At 47.1% G+C, this 17642-nt stretch overlaps 1 protein-coding gene across 1 annotated transcript in view; it reads left to right on the top strand.

Moving 5' to 3' along the window:
• The first annotated feature begins 305 nt into the window (after positions 1–305).
• The window catches only part of LOC5577281 (DNA-directed RNA polymerase I subunit RPA1), a 34350-nt gene continuing 17013 nt past the window's right edge, over positions 306–17642 (top strand). The window contains exons 1-3 of the mRNA XM_021851082.1: positions 306–1078; positions 11166–11349; positions 11411–14761. Coding sequence (XP_021706774.1) covers positions 577–1078; positions 11166–11349; positions 11411–14761 — 4037 coding nt within the window. The 5' untranslated portion in view covers positions 306–576. The remainder of the gene's footprint in view (positions 1079–11165; positions 11350–11410; positions 14762–17642) is intronic.

Genomic DNA, 17642 nt, shown 5'->3' with positions numbered 1-17642 from the left:
AAACCGCTTATAAAAGTAGTGTTCGTCCCTAATCATTAATTGATTATTTTAATCAATTTTAATTTCAATCTAAATTTGAATACTGCAAATTCCCCGTTTCCCTCAGTGCCACACCGTTAGCTTCGGATGCACCCGACCCCGACGGCCTCTCCAACACCCACACAACGGTGACGTCATTCATTCATGCGCTCCCATCCAGACACGATTGTTTACGCCGGCAACACTCGAGCCGGCACCCAAACAAACCTCGCACACAATCTCACCTCCCACCGAACGGGTGTAAACATTTCACGCACACATTTTTAGTGCAGCCGAATGCCATGCCGTTCTATTTGACAGGTCGTTTGAACATGTGCTGCCCAAAATTCAAAGTGCTGCAATATTTTGCTGAAAAATAGTGCTAAAAGTGTTTGAAATTGATTTAATTTGTGTTACGGTTGTAGATCTAACCCGGTTGTGTGAGGATTTGCTGAAGTTTAGTGAAAGTTCGACTATTTGAAGCAATAAAAGTGATCGATTCAAAATCGTTCGTTCGGACTTAACCTTCTCGAAACTGGTGCCGGAAAATCGGTCAGGATGACGATCGACCAGAATCTGGACGTGAATTTGGACCCGACCAATCTGCAGTTTTCCGTGTTCAGCTCGGAGGACATCAAGCGGATTAGTGTGACGAAGATCGTGACGCAGCGGTCGTTCGATGAGTTGGGCCATGCCATTCCCGGAGGATTGTACGACGCGGCCATGGGCCCTAGTGGAAAGGGGGAAGTTTGTGCTACTTGCGTGAAGGATATGAATCAGTGCGAGGGCCACTTTGGGCATATTGAGATTTGCGTGCCGGTGTTCAATCCGTTCTTCGTCAAGACGGTGTACAATTTGTTGCGCATTTGCTGTACGGATTGCTTCCGGCTGCAGATTCACGACTCGATGAAGAGTTTGCTGGAATTGCAACTTCAGTTGGTGGACGCTGGGTATATCGTGGAGGCGGAGGAGCTGGAGGTGTTTAAGCAGAAGGTGGCGTTGGCACCGGTTGGGGATTTGCCCGAGGGGATCAGCTACTACACCGAGATGCTGATGAAGCGTAAGTAATCCAGGGTGTCGACTATCTGGTAAGTCAGGGAATTCTATTATTGACCTGGAGAGTTAGGGAATTTTACATCATGTCAGTGAAAAAGTATGCTAATACCTTGTTCTAATATCCAACATTTTGGAGAGGATTCTAGCAAAACTAAGAAACTTTGGGAAAAATTTTCTGGTCGAAATATTTGAATAAATTTTGACCGCCTTCTGAAAAAAAAATCAAATCTCCTCCGGACGATAATCCAGAAACGATTAGGAATAACGACCAAAAAATCAAAAATAAACAAAAAGAGTTTGTCAGAAGCTCGTCCAGGACATCAAAGGCGAGCACTAATTTTGTTAGAAGAGTATAAGAGAGTAACAAGCCATTCTTTCTCAAAACGGCTTTAGGATTGTACAATGACATTTTGAAAAATCTTGATCTCTTTTTGGAAGCAATGCAAAGAAAATGCTTCTTACCGTATTCTCAATCCGTCGTATCGTTTTCAACTCCGTCGCAATCAGTTTCCAGATTCGTATTACAACTTACGGCTCACTGTGATGTATTGAGTGGTTAAAACAGAACATATCAACGCTATAATAAAATGTTTTACTAGAATATATAGATCTACGGGCATCTCCCTCCATTCCTTGAGCATGATGGAATATACTAATTTTCGTTAAAATTAATTGTTCGTCATCAAAATTCAGCCCGAACATATGAACACAATTCCTTTTGACCGTACAATTATGGCATTTGCTCACAGTACAGCGAAAACAACACAATCAAAGGAACCGTATTTTTACGTCGAGCGTCGCGCACACATTGATGCGCACAAGCTTTTTTTTTCTCAGTACGACGGATTGAACTTTGTTTACATTCTCAATTATACGCTGCGGTTGAGGAAATTTCGTAAAATTTGATGATTGATTTAAGTTTTACGGCGTGTGATTGGAATGTAATCCTTCAGTGAAGAAGTACGAAGGTTTTCCATAGTGAAAATAAGTGCCCGGCGAAGTAAGTCACCCACGGGGGCGAGAAGAAACTTGTGTTGGAAAGTGGTGTGGCTCAATCGATCGCTAAGCATTTCTCTCAAATCGTGTTCGTCCATGCGATTTCGGTGAAAAAGTGCAAAGTGGATAATTGAACTGAAGTTATTTACCGAAATACAGTAGTGTTATTGCTTTTTTGATGTACAAGTGTACAAACCATAACAGTTTTCACAAAATTACACTTGGATAATGAATCTATGTTGCAGGTAAGTTTGAATATCCGCCGTAGTGGAACTCTTGCAGAGTAAAGTAAAACTCGACTGTTCTGGTTGAACGTCTAACTAATAATGAAAATTTATTACTAATCAACAACCTACGTTGCTAAGTGTTGCTATGGTATTGCCTAGGTGGCTATGCTATAGTACATAAAAGAGTGGGTACATAAGAAGGTATTCGTTGGTTACAAATTCAAATAATCATGGATTGCTTCGATTGCAACACTCCTCCTTAAGCAACGAATCCAATTAACTTCTTATTCTCTTCCAGCTTCTGATTTACAAGGGCCTTGGTGAATCCGTCGGGAGGTTGCTGCTTTGTGTTCACGTAGCCCAGTTCGACTACTCCTTGATCCAGCACATCTCGGACAAAATGGTGTTTAATGTCCATGTGCTTCGTTCGTGGATTGTATCCTTGGTTCCGTGCGATACAGATGGCTGATTGATTGTCGCACCGGATGGGAATCGCTCGCACGCCGAAAATCTGCGATTGGAAGTGGTGCCACCAAAGTGCTTCCTGGACCGTGCGAGAAAGCGCAACGTATTCCGCTTCGCACGAGGACAATGCAACTGTTGGTTGCCGTTTTACGTTCCACGACACAGCTCCTCCCATGAACGTGAAGACGTATCCGGTGGTGGACTTCCTGGAATCCGGCTCTCCTCCCCAATCGGCATCTGTGTAGCCAACCAAATCCGCGCAACGTTCCTTGGAGTACGTCCGTCGGCTCAATCGGGTGCCTCGCAGGTACCGCATAATGCGCTTGACAGCATTCCAGTGGGTACGTCCGGGATTTGCGTTGAATTGGCTAACTTGGTTGACCGCGAAACTGATATCCGGCCGCGTCGTTTGCGCCAGATACGTGAGACAGCCCACTTCCTCCTGGTAGGGTACCTCCTTCATTTCGCGCGTCTCTTCCGGTGTCGTCGGGGACATGGACTTGTCCAGCTTGACATTCGCCTCCGCTGGCGTGGAGACTGGGTGGCAGTTCGCCATGTTGAACCGCTGCAAAATGCTGTCAACGTAGTGCGCCTGATCTACCCACAGCTTGCCATTCTTCCTGTCCCGCGTGATCCTCAGTCCCAGGCAGAAATTCGCTTCGTCGAGGTCCTTCATCTTGAAGCAGTTGTGGAGAAACGATTTCAACTTCTGCTTCAGCTTGGCATCGTTGGTGAAGATCATGAAATCGTCCACGTAGATTGTGACGAAAATCATATTCTCACCGTCGATCCGGAAATACAGGCACGGGTCGACCTTCGATTGCTCCAGTCCGAATTTCTTCAAGGCCTGGTCCAGCTGATTGTTCCAGACACGGCTCGACTGTTTGAGCCCGTAAAGTGCCTTTCGCAACCGACACACTTGCTTCGAGGTGCCAGCAAACCCTCTCGGTAGCTCCATGTAGATGACCTCGTCCGATAGTTCCCCTTGAAGGAACGCAGTGACGGCATCCATCTGCTCCACGTCAAGGTCGTGCTTCACTGCCAGCGCCAGAAGGTATCGAATGGTGGAATACCGTACCACCGGGGAATACACTTCGTCGAAGTCGATGCCTGGCCGTTGTGAGCACCCTTTCACCACCAAGCGCGCCTTGCACCGCTCGATGTCACCGGTTGGTCCTCGCTTCATCTTGAAGACCCACTTGTTTCGGATGGCCTTCCTGTCACTAGGAAGACTGGTCAGCTCCCAAGTTTCGTTCTCCTCCAGGGCTGCAATCTCCTCACGCATGGCCGCGATCCACTTTTCGCGATCCGGTCCGTTGAGGGCTTCTTCGTAGCTTTGCGGGTTATCGAACGACGTCTTGGGGCACATCGGGGTGGACTGGGGGGAAACAACTTCGCCAGAAAACGAACTATACGTAACGTAATCAGAATACTTGCCTGGAGTTCGGCGCTCCCGGTCGCTGCGCCTAAGCCCTTGCTGCTCAACAGCTGGCCTACCAAGTTGCGACGGGAGCGCAGGCTCATTCTCGGAATCCAGGAGGTCCATGAATTCAAGATCACTTGAGCCGCTATCGGATGCAGCCGACTCCTCAGAATCGTCTTCGTCGACATCGTCGTCGCCGACACTCGGTTCCACAACCGGGTGTTGTCCGCCACTTGCGTTCGGCTCGTCGACTGTGTACAGCTCCATGAACTGTATCTGCTGCTGTTCCTCGCTGATTCCGACCAAATTTTGCGGTTCTCCCTCTTGAACCACAATCACGTCACGGCTGATCTGGACTGAACGCTTGACCGGATCGTACACACGGTACCCCTTGGTACCATCGGCATATCCTACGAAAACGGCTTTCTGGGATTTGGCGTCGAACTTCTTCTTTCGTTGCTTCGGGACGTGGACTAGTGCTAGCGACCCGAAAATGCGCAAATGTTGCAAATCCGGCTTCTTACCGGTCCAAGCTTCTTCAGGAGTGGTCTGGAGTGACCTCGTCGGGCTTCGGTTGACGAGGAACGCCGCCGTTGAAACCGCCTCGGCCCAAAATTCTTTTGGCAGGCGCGAATCGTTTAGCATGCTTCTGGCCTTCTCGATGAGTGTCCGGTTCATTCTCTCCGCTACCCCGTTCTGCTCAGGGGTGTACAGACAAGTCTTCTCGTGCCGCACTCCATCTTTCGCCATGCTGGTCCTGAAGGTCTTGTTGACGTATTCGGTCCCGTTGTCCGTCCTCAGAACCTTCAACCTCCTCCCTGTCTGGCGCTCGGTCATGGCCTTGAAATTTTCGTAGGCCCCAAACGCTTCGTTCTTTTGTTCCAGGAAATAGAGGAACACCTTTCGACTCGCATCGTCGATGAACGTCATCACATAACGACTGCCATCGACAGATGGAACTTCGATGGGTCCGACCAGGTCCGAGTGGACTAAATCCAATAGCCCTTCGGCTCGCGACTCACTGGAAGGAAAAGGATTACGTGCATGCTTACCCTCGATACAAGCGATGCACTCGGGGATGACGTCGTTTGCCAACTCGATGCCGTCTGCCATCGCCATCAGCTTCCGCAAGCTCTGACGATTGAGGTGACCAAGCCGTCGGTGCCAGATACCGGTGCTCGGTGTAAGCATTGCCTGCTCGTGCTTCCGGTTCAGCTTGTACAGGCCGCCTGACTGCGTACCGGATGCGATCACGATCCCATCGTGCTCACGAACCTCACACTTGTCCGCGTCGAAGACCACCTTCAGCCCCTTTTGGCAAATCTTGCTGATGGATAGGAGATTGGTGGCCAGTTCCGGAATCTGCAGCACTTCCTTCACTTCGATCGGGCCTTCCGAGAGATCCAACTTGACCAGACCCTTCGCGACTGACATCATGCTGCCGTTGTTCGCCGTTGCCACCGGGTGCGCCATGCGGTGTTGCTCGACGAAACCATCGCCACTCCGAGACATGTGGCACGTGGCGCCGGAATCGAAATACCACTCTTTATCGCTTACCTCGCCCATCGCAAAAACGCTGCACAAAGCTTTGCCAGCCGTTCTTGGTGAGTTTTACTTCTGTGGACACTTGGCTGCAAAATGCCCCCGCTTCTTGCAGTTGTGGCACGTGTCATCCTTCTTCGTAGGACCATTGTTGCCACCAAGCCGCCTTGATTTTGGGTTCGAGTACAACGCTCCGTCACCGCCGCTGGTCTTGGGTCCACTCGGCAGCTTCACGTCCTGAAAAATTTTTGCCTTCACCGCGTCCGACGTTAACGCAGTCCCCGACGCCTCAAGTCCCATAATCATGGGTTCGTAGTGCTCCGGAAGTCCCATTAGCAACAATGCAGCAAGCCATGTGTCGTCGACCCTGAAACCGATTCCCACAAGTTTATGCGCTGTGGACATCAGCTCGTCGACGTACGATTCCACGCTGCCGCACTCGTCCAGCCGAATGGATGTGAGCTTCCTCAGCAACCCAATTCTCCTCGTCAGACCGTTGTCCTGGAAAGCGTTCCGCAGCTTGTCCCAGGCCTCCTTGGCATCCTTTGCGTCCTGGACGAGACTGTAGTTCGTCGTCTCCAGGCTCAAGCAAATTGTGGCCAACGCACGCAAACTGACCTCATCATCGATAGCCTGGCCTTGGGCTGGCGACACCGTGTACCAGGAACCTTCTCGAATGAGTGTCATCTTCATGGCGAACGCCCACGTGGTGTAGTTTTCACGCCCCTTCAGCTTCTCGATGATCGGTAGAGCGACCGCATTGATCCGACCGTTTCCTGCGGCCGGCACTCCGGCTCCGCCTCCAGCGGCAGTCCTCCGCTTCCAGTGCCCTGCGATCCAGCTCCGCTTCCGTTCACCTGCTGACCATTCGTCATCTTGAACTAACTTCTTCCACGTGGCTTCACTTCTTGAGAAAAAAAATATTTTCTTCTTGGCTATGGCCAATACTGGGCCCATAACCTCTTGCAGAGTAAAGTAAAACTCGACTGTTCTGGTTGAACGTCTACTAACTAATAATGAAAATTTATTACTAATCAACAACCTACGTTGCTAAGTGTTGCTATGGTATTGCCTAGGTGGCTATGCTATAGTACATAAGAGAGTGGGTACATAAGAAGGTATTCGTTGGTTACAAATTCAAATAATCATGGATTGCTTCGATGGCAACAGGAACATTTAAAGTTTGATAAGACGAATAGGGGCGCTTACGACGAAGTAGAACAAAACCCTATATAAATACCAAATTTTACTCTTGTTTTAGATGTTCTTGTTAATCTTATAAGTTACGGTCGGAAGAGTATAAGAGAGTAACAAGCCATCAGGACCCACCTGTTTGTCCTTGATGATGAGAAGCGTGGAAGTGAAAAAATGACTTAATCAGTATGTGAGACTGGTTTCAATTCATGAGACAAGTTCTTTTCGAGTTCAAGTGCTTATCTTTCGATATCTACACGCAAAAAAAAATGTGCGGTAAAAACCACATTTTTTTTTGGTTTTACTTAAGCGCTCGAACCGCCAATTTTCAGCAGACTAGAAATGCGCTAGAAAAATAGTAATTTTTACCACGGACTTTTTTCCCATGTAGAACATCTTACCTTCTGAAATAAGTTTCTTGTTTCAAGGAATCTGAATGTCTAATGCGATGAAACTTGTTCACAGTTACAAAAAACGACTTTCAGTGCGCATTGTACCTGCGTGCTGTGCGTACGCGAATTCTCTCTGCTCTTGGAAGTTTTCTTAAAAACTACCTAAGCCACACACTTAAAAAAAAAATACGGATTACGGTGAAATTTCACCGTAATCTCAACAGCTGAAGGTTCGGCGAAAAATCACCGAACAATCTGTAAATCGTTGAACACAATCATAAAGAAAAACAAGAAAATGGTTCAACCGGGAATCGAACCTGCCGATCAGGAAGCAGGCTTACTACCACCAAGCCAGCTTACACTGCTTGTAAGTGGTGTGCAAAAACTGAAACAAAAGGAATCTCATGCCTGCCAGAGCGGCTGTCACACGATTTCACAGAATTTCGGTGAAAATAATGCTTTTACCGAACTGTTCGTTAGTATTTCACAGGTTTACAGTAAAATGGTTTGTTTCACGGATTTTTTCCGGCAAAATAGTAGATTTCACCGATATTCTCCGGTAAAATAGCTGATTTCACGGATTTTGTCGGTAGAATAGTAGATTTCACAGGAAAATCTGTATTTTTACTGTTTACAGTTCAATTTCGGTGATTTATTTCACAGGATACTGCGATTTATTTTAAGTGTGCAATAAACTAGTACTTTTCAGTGCTAAAATTTAAAACGGTACTTTTCAGTGCTACTAAAACAGAACTTTTTAGTACTATTTTTTCTACTATTGGTCCCTTTACGATCCTTGTTTGGACCCGTGCCTTGGATTTTTCGTTGGACCCGTTGACGAAAGCTAGCGGTGGTAATCCTTCTTGGACACCGCTTTGGGAAAAAAAACCTCTCGTAGGTCACGTCTTCTCTCGTTTGTTAACTAAACATGGTATCAACAACTAACAAAAGGAAGGGTGAATCTCTGAATTCACAGCTTCCTTCCAAAAAAGTGGGATTTAAAACTGTCACTAAACGTGGCAAGGATGGAAGAAAGGACGTTTCCCCGGAATGCGAACTTTCATCCAAGGGTGTTGTGGTGATTGGGCATACTGTCAAGTAGGCCGTGCTAATCTGGAGGATCATAATTATAAAACTGTCAAGCAGTGAAGACATGAAAACTCCACATTGGCGACGAGAGATCCTGCGTGTTGCAGTAAGGAGAATATTCTTCGAAGTGAATACTGAGATTCCGGCATATCTAATAAAAAAAAGGAAGTACCCATCGAAATTATGCAGTTTGAAACAGTGTAAGTTGGAACTAAAATAAAAACTCGTTGTAAAACGGGTTGCCGTGACGACGGCGGAAATGTTCAAGCTCACCTTAAAAGTGGGCTGCCGTAGCGACGGATTCTATCCGTCGGGTCCGGCGGAAACAAAAGCTCGCCATATTTGGGGGCTGCCGTAGCAACAGATTTGATCTGTTGGGTCCGGCGGTGAAAAAACGAATCAAGCTCCATTACTGGAGCTGCCGAAGCGACAGATTTAGTCTGTTGGGTCCGGCGATAAAAAGAACCAAGCTCGCCTTAAAAGGGGGCTGCCGTAGCGACGGATTCTATCCGTTGGGTCCGGCGAAATAAAAACGAAAAAGCTCGCCGTAACAGGGAGCTGCCGTAACAACAGATTTAGATCTGTTGGATACGGCGAAAAAAAAAACAAGCTCGCCTTATGAGAGGGCTGCCGTAGCAACGGATTCTATCCGTTGGTTCCGGCGGACAAAGATATTGCTCAGTATAAGAGGAAGGTATTATAGAGGTGGACTCAACCTCAACTCAACTGATTACACATAAAAAGGATTAAAGCTCTTTGCAAAGGCAAAAATTCTAACAATTGAGTTTTTGTTGAATATCTTTACAGGTGTTGGAAAAGTGTCAATAACGAGTGTTGAACCATGCTTTTTCAGCCTCAAATAGGATAACGGATCCTCGATGCAATGGATTATTGAAGACCAGCAGAAGTCGGTGAACAGTGAGATGCTTAGTCCGACGGCCTTCAAAATAATTTCGATCATGGAGAAACTGACCCGGATTGGTTGGCTTCGGCGCTAGAGGAAATCCAGGCGGAAATCGCCCAGCGACACTTCGAGGATCGCCTGGCATTGGTGCAAAAACTTTCAAACTAATTGACATTGGACTAGATTTGTCGTACTACATGGAGGGTTTACATCGGAATACTACCAACGTCTGGCAGTCTAACAATCTACAAACGAAGACCAATTTTAGGAGCGTTTTGAAGAAGTTCGATGCTCTCGGGCTAGATATGAAACCCCTTGTCACGGGCGATACTGGGATCAATCTTACACATACTTCGGTGAAATTCTGCAAACTCTTCCGGACTACCACTGTGAGCTGCGCCTATCTGGCCAAGTATGGTTCATTGAAACGAAGGCGGAAAATAGCCATGACGCAATCCATGGAGCCTCCGATCAGCGCAACTTGTCCGTTGAAGCCTATTCCTTCGTCGAGCTTCAAGAATTCCGCGAAGACCATGTTGGCACTGGCAATCGAGCGGTTGACGGCATCTGGGAAATTCGGCACAAATGTCGTCAGCAGTGGAATGGCTCCGATCAAGATGTCAGCTAGGATGGGAATGTCGACCTCGAAGGCAAAGCGACGAGCGAGTACGGACTGAACCTGGACAGATTGCCCTACGCATTGGTGCACACGGACGGACACGTAACCAGCCGAATCGCCGTGTTCTTCAAGAGAAAAGGAGATGTGGTGATTGGGCATACTGTCAAGTAGGCCGTGCTAATCTGGAGGATCATAATTATAAAACTGTCAAGCAGTGAAGACATGAAAACTCCACAGGTGTAATGAATAATTGTATCGAAATGAGCAATCAGTTCGATGCTCTAGGCAAATTTTCCGAACACCAAATCGAAGCAGCCTCTAGCCCAGGCTCTTTGATTCAAGTGAGGAAGCAAAGAGTGCCGCCTATCGTGGTCAGTTGTTCCGAATTTCCGGGATTTAGGCAGGAGATCTTGAACTCCATTAGGGGAATCAAGGTTTCCTTTCAAATCGCAAAGAAAGGAGACTGTCGCGTTTTGCCGGAAACTCTTAAAGATCGCGAACTATTTCTCAAACATCTTGAAGAGAAGAAGCACAAATTTTTTACTTATGACGACAAAACTGAACGTTTGTTCAAAGTCGTCTTGAAAGGTCTCTCAAGTGACTATAAGTCACCTGGAGAGATCAAGAGATCGTTTTTTTTTCGAATGTCTAGTTTAACAATCATCATTGGAATTTTCAAAAAATGTCCATCGGTTCGGAGATATTCCGGTAGGTCACTGGGCCAAGTCGGGTAAAAAGAACCCAACTTCCTTTTCCACAAATTTTTACCAAAATTAATAGTATAAATCTGAATCAAACTATATTTGTTTTAATAGTCTCGAATACGGACTTTATTGGGAAACCAGTTTTGGCCTTGAGTATTTTTTCGGTTATTTATGGGACCTCCTTAGGACAGGCCTAAGACAGGTAAATTTTATGTTTCTTCTTAACCATCGAAATTAGGGTGCTAAACTAAAGCAAAGGCAATCCGTCAAAAAATGCCGAAACGGCACCAATTTGAACTTTTTTTTCCATTTGCTGGGCGGATACGGGTTAAACGTACAATATGCAAATGATCAGATATGTATTTTATATAAAGGTAACAAATTTCCGTTAATATCAATGATGTGGAATTATTCTGAAAATATACATCGGTCGAGGAATACCAGGAAATTTTATTCTCAAAATTAGGTCGACACCCTGTTATCTGATTGTTACTTAAAAAAATATAGTTGCTAAATCAGCACTTACATGATTTCAGATCCCTACAACAAGCTGGGAAACACGAAAAACTCGGAGGCCATTCGGAATGCCATCGTAAACAGTACGATGAAGGAGTGCATCAAGAAGCTGTGCATTCACTGCAAGAGTCCCATGCAGAAGGTTCGGGTATCCAACAAACGCCTGGTGTTCAGTATGACCCGGGCGGAGATGCGGGCGTTCTAGTAAGTGTTATGAAAAAATCTCGAAAAATACGAGAATCAATTTGTAATTTTCCATTTGCAGCGAGAAGAAAGGCATGAGCGACGTGGCAGATGAGAAGACCAAAGCCACGAACCGGATAATCTTCGCCGAGGAGTGCCAACGCTACTTCTACGAGCTGTACAAAAACGACGGCGCTTTGTTGGATCTGCTGTTCCCAATTCTGAAGAACAGCGCCCGGACGATGAAGCACCCAGTGGATATGTTCTTCATGGACGTGGTCCCGGTGCAGCCTCCGTTGGTTCGTCCAGTGAGGCGCGTCGATGGCATGGAGATCTTGGAACATCCGCAGACCGCGATCCTGCGGAATATTCTGATGGCGAACGCGACGCTGCGAGCGGTGTTGGTGATGAGCAAGAAAGACGATGCAGAAGGTGAGAGCGCTTCAACGCTGGAGGCGGAGATGAAGAAGGTCTACGAGTCCGCCAAAGGTGGTTCTGCCTACGAGAAGTTGTACAATGCTTGGGTTGAGCTTCAGAGCTACGTAGATATGTCATTGGATATCAATATGGCTTTGGACAAGAGCAAGGCTCGTGGATTTGGCCTGAAGCAGATCATCGAGAAGAAGGAAGGCCTGGTAAGAATGCATATGATGGGAAAGCGAGTGAACTATGCCGCGCGAACGGTCATCACTCCGGATCCGAACATCGGAGTGGACGAAATCGGAATTCCGATCACGTTTGCCAAACGACTGACGTATCCAGTTCCGGTGACTTCCTGGAACGTCGCAGAACTGAGAAAGATGGTGCTGAACGGTCCCGATAACTACCCAGGAGCGAACAGCATCGAGGATTCGAACGGACAGGTGAGCAGAATATCCGCACTGAACGTGACACAGCGGGAGTCTGTGGCCAAGACCTTGCTGACGCCGCACAGCTCAAATGATCAAGGAGTGAAGATCGTACACCGACACCTGTTGAATGGAGACGTCTTGCTCCTAAATCGTCAACCAACTCTCCATCGGCCGAGTATCATGGCTCACAAGGCGAAGATCCTCAGCGGCGAGAAAATCTTCCGGTTGCACTACTCCAATTGTAAGTCCTACAACGCTGATTTCGACGGCGATGAAATGAATGCCCACTTTCCGCAGAGCGAATTGGCTCGCAGCGAAGCGTACAATCTCGTAGCCGTTCCCCACCAATATCTGGTTCCGAAGGACGGAACTCCTCTGGGAGGCCTGATTCAGGATCATATCGTGTCCGCCGTGAAAATATTCATTCGGGGAAAGTTCTTCAACCGTGATGATTACCAACAGCTGGTATTCCAGGCATTGTCCAACCATCGCGGAGACATCGATCTTCTTCCGCCGACCATCCTGAAACCCGCCAGACTCTGGTCCGGCAAGCAGATCATTTCCACGATCATCAAGAACATCATCCCCAAGAAGATGCCGCACATCAACATGATCGGATCAGCCAAACTCGGCAACAAACACTGGCAAACGGAACCGGCTCGGGAATGGCACGCCGGAGGTACTCCCCTAACCGGTAACCAAATGTCTGAATCGGAAGTGATCATTCGCAACGGAGAACTCCTTGTCGGAATCCTCGACAAGAACCACTTCGGCGCCACTCCGTACGGTCTAATCCATTGCATGTACGAGCTGTACGGCGGCCACTGCTCCACCCTTCTCCTATCGTCCCTTTCCCGACTTTTCAGCTACTACCTCCAGTGGGAAGGTTTCACCCTCGGCGTCAAGGACATCCTCGTCCAAAAACACGCCGACAAAAAGCGAGCCAAGATCATCAAAGCCTGTCGACAGGTCGGGCACGAAACGGCTGCTTCCGCTTTGGATCTTCCTCCGGACGTCTCCGCCGAAGAGCTGAACTCCAAAATGGAAGAAGCCTACGCCAAGAACCCAAAGTTCCGCGCGATCCTCGATCGCAAATACAAAACCGCACTGGACTCCTTCACCAACCAGATCAACGAGGTATGCCTCCCGGGAGGTTTGATCACCAAGTTCCCCGACAACAACCTCCAGCTGATGGTGCAATCCGGTGCGAAGGGTTCCACCGTGAACACCATGCAGATCTCCTGCCTGCTGGGACAGATCGAACTCGAGGGCAAGCGACCCCCGTTGATGATCTCCGGCAAGTCGCTGCCGAGTTTCGCGAGCTTTGAGACATCTCCCAAGTCCGGTGGGTTCATCGATGGACGCTTCATGACTGGTATACAACCGCAGGATTTCTTCTTCCATTGCATGGCTGGCCGTGAAGGTTTGATCGATACCGCCGTCAAGACCAGTCGTTCCGGATACCTCCAGCGTTGTTTGGTGAAGCATCTCGAAGGTCTGAACGTCAACTACGACATGACCGTGCGGGACAGCGACAACAGCGTGGTCCAGTTCATGTACGGCGAAGACGGCATGGACATCTCCAAGGCCCAGTTCATCGAAACCCCAAAGCATCTAAAATTCCTGGATCTGAACCGTGACGCGATCGTTCAAACGGAAACCGTGAAATCTCTCGCTAACGATGAAGATCTGAATGATCAAATCCTGCGCCACGTTAAGAAAATGAAATCCTGGCGTAAGAAGCATGGCGACTGCCTTCAAAAGGTCCGCGTCTCGCCCTTCACCAAATATTCCTCGGAACACAGCGAGGAAATACGCGCGGCCGTTTCCGACCCTGACCGTCTGAAATCCAAATCCGGACGGACTCGTCTCACCGAAAAGATCGTCAAAAAATGGCACAAAGCAGACCCCTCCCTAAAAGCCAAATACGCCAAAAAATATTCCCGCTGTCCGGATCCAACCTTCTCGCTGTTCCGCCCAGACAGTTGCTTCGGTTCTCTGACCGAGCACCTCGAACAGCTAGTCCAGACCTACAACAAATCCCAAACTCCCCTGCACGATATGGACGAACTGATGAAGGTGAAAAACAGCTACGCTCTGGCCGCCCCCGGTGAACCCGTGGGACTTCTCGCCGCGCAATCCATCGGAGAACCGTCCACCCAGATGACCCTCAACACGTTCCACTTTGCCGGTCGTGGTGAAATGAACGTGACCCTCGGTATCCCTCGACTTCGGGAAATCCTCATGTTGGCCTCGCAGCGCATCAAGACGCCTTCGATGGAGATCCCCTTCCGGGCGTTCAAGAGCCATAAGAAGCTGAACACCGCTGCGGAACGGATGCGCAAGACCCTGAACCGGGTGACGGTGGCCGATGTGCTGCAGGATATCCACGTCAACTCGCGGTTGGTGTTGAGGCCGTCCCGCGGAATGCAACACACGGTGCGGTTTACCTTCCTGCCGCAGGACGCCTACGCGCACGACTACCGGGTGGAACCGAAGCAGATCCTGAAGTACATGTCCGGGTCGTTCTTCAAGTACATGTTCCGCATCATCAGCCGGTCCGCCAAGAGCAAGAATGTGCTGTGAGTATTTTGAGTTTTATCTGTTTTTACCTACTTGAAAAGTTTTATCTACTGAAATCCTAATATTTTATAGTTATATTTTGGAGTGTGGAGTTTGGAATCCACATCATAAAAGTCGGGTTTAAATTAATTAAAGCTTCCGCACGACAATTGGGCGCTCACTAAAATGAGATACATATAAATTTACATGACTAACTTAATAATTGGGCAGATACTGGAAAGTTCCTTGACAAATCACCTAGAGGCCCAGAGTAACGGCTAGAAATGACGAGTCTAAACTTCGAAATCGAGCCATTAATTGGCGGGTAGAATTGTACAACTTGGAAGTTTACCGTAAAAAACTTATCTTCAAGCTGGCAAGCTGTCGAACCTAACAGGAAAACGGATGGAACGTTGGAAGCGGTCGACCCGCGGTAAAGGATCTTGCCAGCATAGTAAGCGTTGCGTTTTATAATTTGGAATGAGTTCATTCTTGTGTATAAGCATTCTACCTGACTGGTCAAGTTTTCTCTGCTATCAGGTTATGGGCCGCTAGCAGAAGTAACCATAGAAACGGCCGATCAACAAGCCGAGAGTAATTTTTCACCTCAAGATTTTTTCACTTTAAATTTGTTTCCCTCAAGATTTGAATAGAAAATCAAGAAAAAATGAGCGGAATAAGAGGTGATGAACGTGGCGGACAGTGAATCCTCCGGAAAGCACCCAGGTAGATTTGGATCTTTCGGAGCGAGCCCTCGCAACGAATTGCCTTAGTTTAGTTTAGTTTAGTTTTATTGAAACATGACGTAAGACACAGTCTTTTTTGTGCCATTATAGATATTTACATTGTAGTAACTTAAGTTCTAGCGAACACTAAACGTTTTTTTGAACGAGAAATAAACTAGTTTCTGTTAAAATATTCTAGTGCAGCCTTTTTGTACATTGCTTCAGAGTGAATTTATTTTAACTCCATTGGTTGCGCATTCCAATACACCACTCCTCTCACAAATAACGAGTCACCATATATTGCAGTACGATGTAATGGAACCACAAAGTTTAGTGAACGACGTCCTTGAAGCAGCCTCAGTTTTCGAGCAAGATTGGCAGGCTCACTGCGATGAAAAATCCTCCACAACTGCAAACATGCTCTCATTTCATAAAACCGGCGAAAAGGACAGTCAAGAAGATTTCTTTGGAGATTTCGAACAGAAGTGTAGCGTTTCATGTTATAAACGTAGCGGCAACAGTCATTTAGTGCTACTTCCAGCTTCGAAAACATAGCCATACTCATTCCGAGGTGAACGACATCGCCAAAGATGAAGTGTGGTAACAACAAGGACTTCAAAAGCTGAAGCTTAATGTTTTGAGGCAGGTCTGACGTAGTGGCACGCAGAGTACGGAGACCAGCATACACTTTTCCACATTGGGTTGATACAGCTTTGTCCCAGCCTAAGTTACTCTGGAAAATGATCCCAAGGTTGTTCGCATAATCGGTGAATTGAATTTGACTCCCTTCAACGGTAAGAGGCAGGATAGCTGGATCCACGTGCCGGTTATCACCGAACAAAATCGCTTTAGTTTTTGTATGGTTTATGCGGAGAAATTTTCGGGAGGCCCAGTTTATCACTCTTTGTAGATCTTCGTTCAGCATTGCCGCTGCAGTTGCAGCTTCGGGATGAGAACAGTAAAGTTGCACATCATCTGCGAACATTTGTACCCGACAGTATCGCAGTACGCCAGGGAGATCATCAATGTATAAGGAGAACAGCAAGGGCCCAAGTACTGAGCCCTGTGGTACACCAGAAGTCACGGCAACTGCATCAGATGATATATCGTTACAGCGTACAACTTGTGTTCTACCAACGAGATACGATTTAATCAACTCAACAGCCGATAAGGAGAAAGAGAAACGTGTTTGCAGCTTATGCAAGAGACGCTGATGAGAGATCGTATCGAACGCTTTGCTGAAATCAATCAGCAATAGTACTACTTTATTCTTCCTGTCGACAAATGCAGCAATATCGTCATATACACGAAGCAGCGCAGTTTTCACGCTCTGACCACGTCGGAAGCCAGCTTGGTCTTCGTTCACTAGATTTAGTGAAGAAATATGAGCACTTATTTGCTTTTTCAGCAGCTTTTCTAAGACCTTCGACAAAACACTCAACAAGCTGATTATCCATTGAATTTAGGTGCCTCAACTTCTTCAAAGGAATTATCTTAGCACACTTCCAAATTTCCGGGAAGATAGATGATACGATAATCTTGTTGAATAGGTGAACTACGTGGTCGACAATTAGAGGCAGTATTGTCTTGATAAATCTGGTAGGAATCTGATCGATGCCAACCGCATTAGACTTGACGTCATAAAAAACATTAATCACTTCATAAGTTTCAATCTGACGAAAATTGAAGCTCCCAACAGGATGTGGATCTTGGTATTCAAAGCTGGATTCATTGTCGATTGTAAAATGACTGGCGAACTTTTGATTCACCAATTCTGGGTCAAAAGGACAATCTGTCTGAGTTGCAGATTTGCCGACACCTAGATCTTTTACCATTTTCCAGAGAGCGGTAGGTGAACCACCAGCCATAACAATATTCCTGCCAATATGCTCCATTTTAACACGGCGAATCAGAGCATTCGTTCTATTCCTCAACTGTGTATACACATGTTTCTTCTCGTCTTAGCATTGAACCCTATAACTACAGCTTGGCTCAAAGCCAAAAACAACGAAAGAAGCATGGTCAAGGCAGCTTTTCATGAGTGCGGAAGAACTCGGTAGATAAATTGCCTTGCAAGCTGACTCGGTTGGAGCTTGAATTTTGTTCGTCTGTGGAGGGGTACGTGGAAGAGATAATGCCCATATGGGATGTGGCCGTAGGTCGGACCGAAAGCAAT

This window comes from Aedes aegypti, chromosome 3 (genome assembly GCF_002204515.2).
Source record: "Aedes aegypti strain LVP_AGWG chromosome 3, AaegL5.0 Primary Assembly, whole genome shotgun sequence".
In the NCBI taxonomy this organism is placed as follows: Eukaryota; Metazoa; Arthropoda; class Insecta; order Diptera; family Culicidae; genus Aedes; species Aedes aegypti.
The sequence above is the reverse complement of the archived record's forward strand: the minus strand, read 5'-3'. Positions and strand labels throughout refer to the sequence as shown.